General features: G+C 28.9%; 1 protein-coding gene across 5 annotated transcripts in view; it reads right to left on the bottom strand.

Moving 5' to 3' along the window:
- The window catches only part of LOC129960246 (Kv channel-interacting protein 1-like), a 294,480-nt gene that overhangs the window by 56,605 nt on the left and 223,240 nt on the right, over nucleotides 1-14,635 (bottom strand). The window contains exons 1-2 of one of the 5 annotated variants that reach the window (XM_056073516.1): nucleotides 13,024-13,285; nucleotides 8,440-8,568 (exon numbers count right to left, since the gene is read on the bottom strand). The exons of the other annotated variants lie outside the window; for them this stretch is intronic. Coding sequence (XP_055929491.1) covers nucleotides 8,440-8,568; nucleotides 13,024-13,111 — 217 coding nt within the window. The 5' untranslated portion in view covers nucleotides 13,112-13,285. Of the gene's footprint in view, nucleotides 1-8,439; nucleotides 8,569-13,023; nucleotides 13,286-14,635 lie in introns of those variants that run through there. 5 annotated transcript variants of the gene reach the window in all.

Genomic DNA, 14,635 nt, shown 5'->3' with positions numbered 1-14,635 from the left:
TATTTTGTAATAATTATGGTATTATTTTGTGATAGTTATTGTGTTATTTTATAATAATTATTTAATATAATAAAAATATGCTTTTAGAAACATTTTTTTAAACTAGAATTAACATTTTTTTCTAAGTTAAATAATTTTTTTTTTCAAAAAATGAAGCCCAGAAAATATCGGGTAATAAAAAGGCTTAACCAGTTAACTATTTCGACCTCCATCTAATCCTACTAATTATTCTAAATTACTCTAAATTACTGATTACTCCTGACGAATAAACTCGCAATTACTCAAAATGTACTTTTTCCATGACGAGTATACTCGTCAAAAACAGTTAACTGGTTAATGATAATGAGTCGCTGCCTACTGTATATATATATTTTTTTCTGCTTCTTATTACTGTACTTATTTAACCATGGGAATTATGAAAAATACTCACGAGCGTTAGCTCTTTAATCGGTAAATGGCTTATTGCTACGTTTTTTAACACTGCATCTGTCTTGCCAGAGAGTTCAGTCCCTTCTTTCGGAAAAAATAGGCCAATAGTTGTTTCCATTTTATTTGTCGATTTTTTTTCTTTGGTATTTGCAAGCTTCATGGGAAATAGCTATTTGGCAATAACTTCCCATTTCCATTGAAATTAGATAACATTTTTATTTATTTATTTTGTTCCCCGCAGGCTGAGTGCCAAACGAAGAGAAGAGCATTTTCTGATTAATCGGAAAAAGAACATCCTTCTGTGTCTCCTCTTGCACTTTCATCAAACTCAATTTAGAAAAACGGAGTTAATTTTGGGAAATGAGCATCAGAATCGAAAGTTTTTTTAAAAACTTCCGATAAGATCTCGTAAATAAATAAGCTTGTAAATATATCGCCTTTTTAAAAGTAGAATGTCTCTCTGTTCAAACTCTTGAATAAAATAATTATGTAATGGAAATTTCATGATTTTTTTTTTTACCTTATTGATTAGTGCACTTATTGGATTAAGTGCTTTCTGTAAGTCAGACATAAAAATGTACCAGGTTATACAAAATGATTGCCCTAAGTGCAAAAGGCTTGTAAATATTGATTGGAACATAAAATTTCTACACAGTACAGAAAGAAACTTGATGAATTTTTTGTCTGAGCAATAATTTCTCTGTGTAAACTATTCTTGCTCATGAAGACAATATCCGTGCGGTATCCATTTCAGTTTCAGGTGAAACATTCTTATAAACAATTCTCTTTTCTTTTCATTGTTTACAAAGAAGTTATAGCCATTTGTAATCAGGACAATCATTTTGAATTATCCTGATTATTCTAAGCAATAATTGCTCTGTGTAAACTGTTCTTGCTCATGCAGACAATATCCGTGTGGTATCCATTTCAGTTTTAGGTGAAACATTCTTATAAACAATTCTCTTTTCTATTCATTGTTTACAAAGAATTTATAGCCATTTGTAATCAGGACAATCATTTTGAATTATCCGGATTATTCTAAGCAATAATTGCTCTGTGTAAACTGTTCTTGCTCATGCAGACAATATCCGTGCAGTATCCATTTCATTTTCAGGTGAAACATTCTTATAAACAATTCTCTTTTCTTTTCATTGTTTACAAAGAAGTTATAGCTATTTGTGTTCAGGACAATCATTTTGAATTATCCCGATTACAAAATTAAATTTAAGAATATTAATCAATGGGAGTAATCAGAGTAATTGGATATTACTGAACAACTAGTTTCTGAATATTGAGGAGCACACAAAAATTATCAAATTCTTGTTATTTAAGAATAATTGATGGACTAACAAACTGTATTGAAATTACAAGATGGCTATTAAGGAATTGATTTCACAATTTTGAGTAAAGGTAGGATGATGAGGACGATAATTGTGTTATCATTTGACGCTTATTACTTCCTCATCACATCAAGAAGCTAACTTAAAACTGACAATGGTCGTATAAAACTGATTACGTGACTGTAAATGGAAGAAAAATTTTTTCTTTCATGTTTATTTTATTGTAGAAAATGATACATGGGCTGTTGATACTGTGAATGATTCATCCCATCTTCCTGAAAAAATAATAATAAAAAAAACTTATGAAAACTCTCAAAAGTTTTTAAGAATTATGATAAATATGGTGATGCTTAGAATAGTGAATATTACTACCTAAATAAACGAAAGATACCAGCTGAGAATGATATACCAGAAAAACGTCGGATAAAATATGGACGCAGAAATGTAGATAACTGTGGAAATTCAAATATGTAGTGATTGGGAATATGTCTTATTAGGGACGGTACTTACTATAACCTGATTGACGAACTCAATAATTCACTTGTTTCAAACCGAAGTCCCCTGATCGAGTTACATTTATTGTCTAAGTCAATTTTTTTGCACCCGAAAGAGTATACCCGGCCACAGCATACATGATGATCTGAATGTACTGGTCGCCGTGATTAATAAATTCGGTCTCTGTAACTGTCGCATGATAATTATTATTAGGAGAAGGACATGCAACGACCCATCATAAAAGAGGTGCAAACAGTCATCTGCGATAGGCCGGTTATTCAGGCAACACCACCCTATTGAGTAATCGGTCTCCCTATTGTTTTTAAAGGTGATTTATGAAGGAAGATATTCTGTGGAAACATTCATTATTGCGGGTTCAAACGTACTCAAACCATTCGCAACATGAAGATTCGATTTTTTTCAGTTTCAGAATTGCACAGCTTTGCAATTTTAATTTGTTCTCTGATTTCCTAGATGAATAGATTACTCATATAGGCAATTCTATAATATATACTGAAACACTCTGTAAGAAAGATTACTAATTCAACCTGAAAAAGAAAATGTGTGAAAATACCGTATTCTTCGCTATTGCTTGCAGGTTAAACATTTTGCATGAATTTACTTTAGTAAAATAATTACGATGATTTTCTCTGTTAGAAAAGTTTGTGTTAATCAACGAACATATTTTTGTGGATTCCTTTTACGCATACAAATATTTGACACTGTTTATGAAAATAACACTGGTGTTGTTATGAGTCAAGGAATTTTATCGCTATTTATTAATTCATTCTAAATTGTCTACACGACGCATGTACATATTAATATATTATTATGTAACATATTAACATAAGCAGTTATGTTAATCATCGAACATACTTTTGTGGATTCCTTTTACGCATACAAATATTTGACACTGTTTATGAAAATAACACTGGTGTTGTTATGAGTCAAGGAATTTTATCGCCAATTATTAATTCATTCTAAATTGTCTACTTGATGCATGTACATATTAATATATTATTATGTAACATATTAACACAAGCAGTTATGTTAATCAATGAACATATTTTTGTGGATTCCTTTTATGCATGAAAATATTTGACACTGTTTATGAAAATAAAACTGGTGTTGTTATGACTCAAGGAATTTTATCGCCATTTATTAACTCATTCTAAATTGTCTACACGACGCTTCATTATTGATTCGTATCACTCAACTTTTCACCACTTCAAATATATGTATGAAACTGTTTATTTAAATGCAACCTTCTTTTTTAAAATTTTATTATTCATTATAAAGATATAAACTTATTCAACAGAGAATAAATATAAAAAATGAAGATATAAAAATAAATAAATTATAAAATTATTAATTAGATCTACTAAGTTATTTTAAAAGGAGAATTTGGAAAGAATGCAACGTTAATAATGAAGTGCAAAACCTAAAAGGATTGAATTTGTACGAACTTCGGGGAGGAAGAAAAGTATTTGGCAACAAACTGAAACTCGAACAACTCATGCAGAATGGGGGCAGCTAAATTTAAGTTGGTCAAAGGGTTAAAATGATAATGCGTTTCATTTCGTTGGAAAGAGATTAAATTTTAGATAAAATTTTAGGAACAAATTTAAGGATGCAGAAAGAAAAAAAAAACATAAATTGCTTGCTCTTCTAGAATATGAATTGATGATTTAATGAATGAATTTGAAAAGGCACTTGTCCAGTTTTAGAAAAATGTTAGGATAGAAACAATATGTTGTTTATTTGTTTTAACGCGATTAATACTTCTGTATGTTAATAAAAATAGTTGTTATTAACAGACTAATAGTAATATATTATATTTTTAGGAAGGGCAAAATTACTATTTAGATATTTGTTTTAATAATTGAAATAATATATATTGATTTTATCATTTTTAGGCGAAAGATTATTACTGCAGTCCAAGAAAAACTTTTAAAATAAGAGAATGCAGTTTCAATTGATTTATGAATGCGTGCAATGATTGCAGTTTCTTACAAAAACCGAATTTACCTGCTAAAATTAGAAAACTATGGAAATTTTTTCCCGTCTGCAAAATGCCGGATTTTGAAAATATTCATCGTAAGCAATGATTTCTGTTTTATGGATATCTTCATTCACTTTTTTAAAATTAACTGTAGCTTTTTAAAATATAAAATCTTTTAATTATGGCGAAATTTCTTAATTCTTTGTTTATTATCTAGACAATTCATGTAAAAGAAACACTTAACATGACAATATTTGAAATTTTCCTCTTTTACAAATTTTTTGATATTTCTCTCATTAATGGTTTGGGTTTTAATGTATTTTTGAAACAAATTTCGATATAGGATATCAGAAGAAAACGCATGAATGCATTTTAGTTTTCTATTTAGTTGAAATATGTGAAATTTCATAAGTCAGTTTTAGAAAAAGAAAATGAAAATTTCTAAAATAATAATTTTTTTTATATATTTTTTTAAAAATTAGTGATCTGCATTTGCTTTAACTATTCATTGCATAAAGAATTTTTAATTCAGTTTTTGGGTTATTTTAATAGTTTTTTCGACTAAAAGCGATTTTTCAAAAATTTTTAATTACCCATATCAGATTTTTTTTGATAATTTTAAAGTGAATAAAATAAGATGTTGACTCATATTGTCTGAAATTTAGTAGTTGAGATAATAATTTTTTTCACTTGATATTGTAATATAAGATTTTATTGTGATTCGGCGAAACATAGAATTCTAAGCATCCACAAACCTCCCATTTTATAAATTATAAAGGAACACGTATTATCCCAAATAAAGTGAAATAAAATAACAATTTGTCTGATTTGTTGCAATATCTTTCAATTATGAAATTATTCTGTCGCTTCGGAGAGGAATCTCTTTGAACCACAGTCTGACGACAAGGACGGCACCGGTATTGTCCAACTTACAAACTATATAAAGACACCCTCGTGTCTAAGCTTACAAACTATACCTAGGGTGAATATTAAAGTCAAGAATTTCAAGTAAATCAGCTGCCTAGAGACCAAAAACTGAGCTCTAGAAATATAATTGTATTTACAATAAGAATAATAAGTTTTGAGTTTTCAGTTGCGAAGCTGCGATCATTTTGAATTTCCAAACTTGAAAAATGTGAAGTAAAGTTCTTCAGGCAAGTTCACATACAGGATGTTTCAAAATTTAGGATACAGACTTTAAGAAGTATTATATAACAAAAAGCATTTTTTGAATTGGAATGTATAGGCGAAATTGTCTCATTGAGGAAACCACGCATAAACTAAGTATGAACAGAAATAAATTGTTTACTAACAGTATTTGCAAATACTTTTACCAGCAATATTTAAAATAATTACTCAGAATTATGATAATAAAAGTAGCAAATTTTTGCAGGTGTCGATGGAGTGCTTGTATACATTTCAAGATCGACTTCTCCCATTTGAATATTCGTTGTACATTTACGAGAAATATATGGTATTTTTGAAAACCAGCTAATTGCAGTGTCGGCCCTGTGAACGTCATCAAAGTTGGGAGAGCATTTTTGAGAAATTATTAATACATTGTATGTAATATTTTCACTTTATATTACCGTGATTTCTTGCTTATTATCCGCGGCGGCATATAATCCGCAAGTGCTACTTTTAGCCCTGACAATTGCAGTGTCGACACTGTGAACGTCATCAAAGTTGGGGGCGCATTTTTGAGAAATTATTAATACATTGTATGTAATATTTTCACTTTATATTACCGTGATTTCTTGCTTATTATCCGCGGCGGCATATAATCCGCAAGTGCTACTTTTAGCCCTGACAATTGCAGTGTCGACACTGTGAACGTCATCAAAGTTGGGGGCGCATTTTTGAGAAATTATTAATACATTGTATGTAATATTTTCACTTTATATTACCGTGATTTCTTGCTTATTATCCGCGGCGGCATATAATCCGCAAGTGCTACTTTTAGCCCTGACAATTGCAGTGTCGACACTGTGAACGTCATCAAAGTTGGGAGAGCATTTTTGAGAAATTATTAATACATTGTATATAATATTTTCACTTTATATTACCGTGATTTCTTGCTTATTATCCGCGGCGGCATATAATCCGCAAGTGCTACTTTTAGCCCTGACAATTGCAGTGTCGACACTGTGAACGTCATCAAAGTTGGGGGCGCATTTTTGAGAAATTATTAATACATTGTATATAATATTTTCACTTTATATTACCGTGATTTCTTGCTTATTATCCGCGGCGGCATATAATCCGCAAGTGCTACTTTTAGCCCTGACAATTGCAGTGTCGACACTGTGAACGTCATCAAAGTTGGGGGCGCATTTTTGAGAAATTATTAATACATTGTATATAATATTTTCACTTTATATTACCGTGATTTCTTGCTTATTATCCGCGGCGGCATATAATCCGCAAGTGCTACTTTTAGCCCTGACAATTGCAGTGTCGACACTGTGAACGTCATCAAAGTTGGGAGAGCATTTTTGAGAAATTATTAATACTTTGCATGTAATATTTTCACTTTATATTACCGTGATTTCTTGCTTATTATCCGCGGCGGCATATAATCCGCAAGTGCTACTTTTAGCCCTGACAATTGCAGTGTCGACACTGTGAACGTCATCAAAGTTGGGGGCGCATTTTTGAGAAATTATTAATACATTGTATATAATATTTTCACTTTATATTACCGTGATTTCTTGCTTATTATCCGCGGCGGCATATAATCCGCAAGTGCTACTTTTAGCCCTGACAATTGCAGTGTCGACACTGTGAACGTCATCAAAGTTGGGGGCGCATTTTTGAGAAATTATTAATACATTGTATATAATATTTTCACTTTATATTACCGTGATTTCTTGCTTATTATCCGCGGCGGCATATAATCCGCAAGTGCTACTTTTAGCCCTGACAATTGCAGTGTCGACACTGTGAACGTCATCAAAGTTGGGGGCGCATTTTTGAGAAATTATTAATACATTGTATATAATATTTTCACTTTATATTACCGTGATTTCTTGCTTATTATCCGCGGCGGCATATAATCCGCAAGTGCTACTTTTAGCCCTGACAATTGCAGTGTCGACACTGTGAACGTCATCAAAGTTGGGAGAGCATTTTTGAGAAATTATTAATACTTTGCATGTAATATTTTCACTTTATATTACCGTGATTTCTTGCTTATTATCCGCGGCGGCATATAATCCGCAAGTGCTACTTTTAGCCCTGACAATTGCAGTGTCGACACTGTGAACGTCATCAAAGTTGGGGGCGCATTTTTGAGAAATTATTAATACATTGTATATAATATTTTCACTTTATATTACCGTGATTTCTTGCTTATTATCCGCGGCGGCATATAATCCGCAAGTGCTACTTTTAGCCCTGACAATTGCAGTGTCGACACTGTGAACGTCATCAAAGTTGGGGGCGCATTTTTGAGAAATTATTAATACATTGTATATAATATTTTCACTTTATATTACCGTGATTTCTTGCTTATTATCCGCGGCGGCATATAATCCGCAAGTGCTACTTTTAGCCCTGACAATTGCAGTGTCGACACTGTGAACGTCATCAAAGTTGGGAGAGCATTTTTGAGAAATTATTAATACATTGTATGTAATATTTTCACTTTATATTACCGTGATTTCTTGCTTATTATCTGCAAGTGCTACTTTTAGCCCTGACAGAAAAAAAATTCAGCCGATAATCCGAGCCGTCCACTTTTTATATGGTTGATTATCGGAGGGGACAGATTATTAGTGATGATTTTCCAGCTTTTTAACAGATAATTTGCGGATTATACGTAGCGGAAATTATGATATTTGTATACATTTTTTACTATTTGTATATTGTTCCCATTGTGTAATTGTTAGAGCACACACTAGCGCACAATGCGTAACCGATATTGAAGGTAACCAATCCATATTTGTTGTGATTTTTTCTTGTATTTTTGCCTTAACGCGTTTCTTGCAACTATACAACCCTGTACAAGTATTCAGTTTGCTACTTTGCATTCTGCTACCTCTTAAAATTTGTTGCATGAATTTTGAAACACCTTGTACATCGGAGGACTGGGGAAAGGAGGTCTGATTGAAGAGGTAACGGATGTAATAACGGGGGGAAGGGGGTTTGAACATGCATTGAAGCAGGCCCTACTTGCCGATTCCTCATTCTTCTCCAGAGCTTGTTGTTGTTGAATTTTCAGCTTCATTCTTTGCAAAGAAGGACGAAGACACGAAGATATGTGAGTGGCTAAGAACTCCAACACCACTTCTCGGACTGATTCTGGATTCAAAAATTGAAACATCAGTAAAGAAAATCGAAGAATAGTCCATTTGGATATCTTTTAAAATAAGAGAGAACTAGTACTAATTTCACTTTTCTTCGAAGCTGTTTTATACATATGAGATCAATTCAAACCTCACAATTTGTTGCTGTCGTTTCATTTGTTACTTTAAAATAACTCGATAAAACTTTTGTCAATAGTAAAAGTGTTTTTTTCTTTTACTTTTTCGATAAATATAACCATTGGGCAAGAACAACCAAAGAAATTTTCTGCTGATCGCGTAAATAAATTACAATTTTATAAGCAATAATTTATTTATTACAACAATTTATCTTAAGATGGAGGAAAAAAAAATCTTAATACTTTTAACTTTTAAATAATACAAATTTTTAAAGACAGCATATTAGGACATCTAAATTTTACAATTTATTGCTCTCAAACCATTTATTGGTATTTAAAAATCCAGTAGTGTTTTTTATTACATTTAAAAAATAGTTTTTTATGAATTTAACGATTAATCAAACGTTATTTTTCTATTGATCTTATAAATAAGTAATACATTTTTAAAATGAGAAAGTTATTTGATAAAGATACGTTTCTTCAAGTAGAGACCGTAGTCTTCTGATTGTTTTGTTCAACAAACCATTTATTTATTCGAATAATAGGAAAAAACAAATTAATTGGTATTCTGATCATGTAGGTTTTTATTTAATTTCCACTCGAAATAATGTTGTTTTTGTTTAATGTTGATAGTTAAATTCAGCACCAAAATATTTTTTTTGTATTCATGCCATTGCTCACTGGGGATTTGCCAAGTGAAAATGCTTGTCTAACATTTTTGGCGTTTTCAACGAAGCTATTATCCCTTGACCTTAAGAAAAGGATAAAAATTCTCCTAAAAATGGTGCTTTCGAGTTTTATAACACTTTTGATTGCATATTGGAATGTATCATCATCAGATTATTGCATAGAGAAAATGACTTATCTAAACATGCTTTAGAGAATTATCAAAATCAAAAGCGTCACGCTAAACAATATTAGAAGTAAGAAGAAGCATTTACATTTTTTTACGATTAATATCAACACTGAGCTGCTTTTATATGAAAAGTCAAGACTTTATAGGAATCCGGGAGTTATAAATCGAAGTTTTATGGAGTATAAATATTAGGGATTTATTAAAGTTTGTTGTTTTAAATATATAATAATCTGGTTTATTCATGCCATAAAAGTCTTTTACGCTACCTTCAAAAAAGTGATTTTTTTATATATTGTTTTCAAAAAGAAATTCGAGTACAGTTTTAAGCAAAATGAAAAATACTTTATATAGATTGTATGAGATATGAAAAGATATTCAATTTTCATTTTATTTGTGTACATGTAACCCCATTAAGAAATTTCAGATTCCAAACTTAATTATAAAAAAAAATTGTTAAGCAAATAATCTATTGAATTAAAATTCACAATTGATATTAACATACTAAAATTTGTTAATATATTTCTATTTAATGACTGATAATAAATAATAATTTCTAAACAAATGTAAAAAAAAAGAAGCTTCCGGTATTTAACAAATATAAAACATTATATATTAAAAATATTGTTTAATAATATTTAATATTTCTTTGGCTAAATTTAAGATTTTTGAATTTGCTTACAATTTAGGTTGTCCATAGCACGCAAATGCTTTAATTTATTCTGACAGAAATCAACCCAAAGCAAATATTTTGGAAGCAAATCATTAACTATTTTAAGAGGAAAATTGCGTTCCCGATTTCAAATTCTGTTGATAACGGTGAAAGGTTGAAAATAACTGTTAAGGTGGAAATTTAAACGCGAATTAAATTGTGATATATTTGAATTCTGCTGAAATTTTAATCAGAAATTATATAAATGAATTTTTAAAAATTGTTAGTTCTTTTTGCAGTGCTTCCATTTTCAATTTTTTGAAATTTCAAAGTTCTTAATAGAAATTTCAAAAAGAATAGGAAAGAAAAAGAAAGTAGTTTTAAGTTAAGTAATATTAATAATAGTAGTATATAGATTTCTTTTTAATTTTTATTATATATTAGAATCTTTAAATGGATGCATTATATAAAATAAAGATAATTAGATAAAGATAATTATTTGCAACAATTTTATTCCTTGAAACTAATTAAAGTTTCCGTTATGAATTCATAATTTAAACTAAAAATTAAATTGTTTGCAAAAAATGCTGAAAATTTTCTTTTGATTAAGAATGTCAATATTTCAATTTAAGTAATGAGAAGCAAAAATTAAATATAAAACGTTACAAAGCAAATATGAGATAAAAATGAGAGAAAATATATTGCTTTCTTAAAATTTAATAAAAACTTATATAATATATATATAATCCATAATATGGTTTATAGAACGTAAATCATTAAGAATTCTTGATTTACATAAAATACAGGCAGGCTTAAACGTATTAACATAATGAACAGGAACCTAATGAAATATAAAAATCGGGCTTAAACGTGTTATAAATATTTGAAATCTTTCAATATTTTATGACTATACATTGCATTTGCATGAAAAATAAGAATTTCAAGACAGATTTTTTAAAAGAAAGTATTAATTCAATTAATATTAAAATTAAAGAATGTATTACAATTTACTTTATTACAGTGTATTACTAGCTTTACAATGTATTACAATTTTAAGCAGGTTTTTTTATGAAAGTGAAATTAAAGCTTTCTTGAAAAACTAATTCAATTGTATAAATAAATTTTTCTCAAGACTCTTTTGAGTTGAATTGCAATGTTTTATGTTTATATTTGTGAAACATAAATATTTTAGTATCATTTCTTTACAAATACTTAACTACTTCTTACTTTCATAGTACCACATAAATACATTATATTTTAATACATGAGAAATCTGAATTTCAAAGAGATAGGGGTTCAAAATTATTACTAGCATATTATATAATGTAATAAGAGTTTTGATTTTATTCACTTACTGGCATAAAAATACTGATTTTATGGAAGTTTTTTTTATAAATTTTTAGTGTGATTTTTTAAAATTTCATTTATTTTTCAATGTCATTACATTTTTATACTCTAAATGCAGGTCTCTCTATAATACTGTTTGTTAATATTTGCGAAAATTGCTCATAAATCTTAGAAGGGAAAATCTTTTTAAGGGAAGAATTTATTTAAAATATTAATTTTCTTAAGCCTATCTTTATTTTTGGAATTGAATGAAATTTTTAAATAAATTGAAATGTAGTTTTTAAAAATAAATAGTGAAAATTTTTCGAAAACTGCTATTTAACAAGACTGCTGTCACATTTTGATTTCTTGCAGTTCTGACAGATAAAATCATTTCAATAAAATTTAATTTAATATGATGGCTACTGTTTTGAGTAAAATATTCTTATTAGTGGCAATGTAATTCATTATATTACTAAATCTAAATATTTTTTATATATTCTTAATTCTTGCCACAATACTCTAAAAAAATAACTTTTAACTAAACAAACAAATAACTAAAAACCACTCGAGTTTATTTAAAAACAGTATTGCTTTTAAAAGGAAATATGATTTTTTGAAGAACTGTTATGTTACAAGAAATTTAATTTGCCACAGTTTTCAGAGAAAAAAACTCAACCATTTTTAACAAAATGTGAATATAACTTAAAATCTAACTATTCTATTTAAAATCAAACATTGTTACCTAAAGTAATAGCAACATTCTGGAGAGCTACACTAATAAAAAGTTCTAAACTTTCTATAACTCTTAGTGATAAAACCAATCAAAACTGAACAAAATCATAATTCGAAAAGAAAACCTACGATTCTGTTTAAAATCAAATATTATTACTTAAAGTAATAGCAGTTTTCTGGAGAGCCACACTAATAAAAAAAAGTTTTTAATTTTCTGCAATTCTATCAAGAAAACCAATTTAAACAAACAAAAGCATAATTCGGAAGCAAAACCTAACGATTCTATTTAAAATTAAATATTGTTAACTAAAGTAATTGCAGCTTTCTGGAGAGCTGTAGTAATAAAACGTTCTTAACTTTCTGTAATTTTTAGTGACAAAACCAATTCAAACACAATAAAAACATAATTAAAAAACAAATCTATTTAAAATAAAATATTATACCTAAGTTAATAGCACCTTTCTTTAGATCTACACTAATAAAAATTTTCTTAACATTCTACAATTCTTCGTGAGAGAATAAACAATCAAAAGTATAATTCGAAAACAAAACCTAACGATTCTATTTAAAATTAAATATTGCGGCTAAATGTAAATAAGAACTCTGAAGAAAATTTACAATGAAATTTCTTGGTTTGCTGCAATTATTAGTTAAAAAAATCAATTTACGATCAACAAAAATATTATTAAAATTTCAATGATTTTATTTAAACTCAAATGCTGTAATCAAAATGAAGCGCAGTTTTGCGAGCTTAGCTGGTAAACTCACTTGAACTTCCACCGCTTCCCCCTTTCTTCTTGCTCCGCTTCTTGACAGGCCTGTCGCATGGCGTTGCTCGAGTCTGAATCCCTTGCATCTCGAGTCTCTTTTGAGTTAACAGAAGAATCGAAGGAGCAGTTACATGCTCTTTTGGCCCAGGTCCCAAACTTCCCTATTTCTGTCCCCTTCCTTACGTTTCGAATGGGAGATAGCTGGGCTGAATGTCATTCATTAAAACTCCAACTTATTGGACAGCCAGTGACCCATCAGTAGAAAATCCCAGTCTATTTCTTGGCATCACATGGGAAAAAATTGTTTTCTAGGTTGCGTTCCAAGATCATTGTTATGGTTGTTCCGCATCCACGTGACGGAGGGGGGAGGAGGGTTTGCTATTTTTTCCTGTTAGCAATTATTCTTCGGCGAAGTCTTCTTGGGGAGAGTGTCACATAAAATGATAATTGTCAGAAACTGCGAAATTTAAGTTTCGCGCTCGGGTAAATCTTTTTCAGGAAATTACCGTGCCGGTAATTATAAAAGTAATTTCGTTTGCGAGGGAAAATACATATGGAATGAAATTAATATAAATAGTGTTCTGAATAATTGTTGAAATTGCATTCAGCTGTTTTGTGATTTAGAAATAAATTGAATGAAAAAAAAATGTGACGCGTTTGACAGAAAATATCGAATTACATTTAATTGTATCTTTATCGAAATTATAATAATTTATTATAAGTTTTTCAATTATTCTAACAAATGAATTTACTAAACAAACTCTGAAACTTTATGCAACAAATAAAATTTTGATTGTCTATTTTGTTTTTCTATTAATAAATAAAAATAATAAAAAATTCTTTTAAAATGAAAATAAAAAGAGTAAGAATAAATTAGATTAAAGTAGTGGGTCAATCAATAAAACTAATCAATTATTAAATAAAAATGAAAATGAATAACAAATGAATAATACAATAAATAAATAACGCATCCAATAAAAATTGCGTTCAAGAATTCAGAAGAATACATATTGTTTTCTGAAATAACGATTTTTTTTTTAGATTTTACTTTTTATTTTAGTAAAAATGGAAAGCAATATATTGTTTATTATTCAAGTAGATAATGGAATAAAATATGCTTCTAATGTATTTTCAATTTTTTTGTCTAGTTTTAAATAAAAGTAATAAATTCTTAATATCATTTTTCTAAATAATGTGTTATTTGAAATGAGATTAAGGCTTTTCAAAATTCATCTGCATTTCAGAATAGAGTAAAGTAATGAAAAATAGCAGAACTCAGTACTTAAATAATTGAAGTGAATAAACATGCTTTATTTTTTACATACTCGAAATGAATAATACTCCGTTGATTAGATGTTTTATGAATTTCCAGCATTATTCAGTTTTTTTTTTTTTTTACTTTATGAAGTGGAATTTAAGAAACCAGAGTTATGTGTATATCCAAAAATACCAACATTTTAGTTTATATTTAATATGCATAAAAATGCGCTTTAGATTAAATAAATTATTCAACTACTGAATGTAGTGTGTATTTCTGTCGCATGCATCTTAATTATTAGAACGACATCTTTTGACTTTTCTTTGAAAATGAAAACAGCTGAGTTAAAAAA

The sequence above is a fragment of the Argiope bruennichi genome, chromosome X2, assembly GCF_947563725.1.
Source record: "Argiope bruennichi chromosome X2, qqArgBrue1.1, whole genome shotgun sequence".
In the NCBI taxonomy this organism is placed as follows: Eukaryota; Metazoa; Arthropoda; class Arachnida; order Araneae; family Araneidae; genus Argiope; species Argiope bruennichi.
Note: the sequence above shows the minus strand (reverse complement) of the source record. Positions and strands in the feature narration are given on the sequence as shown.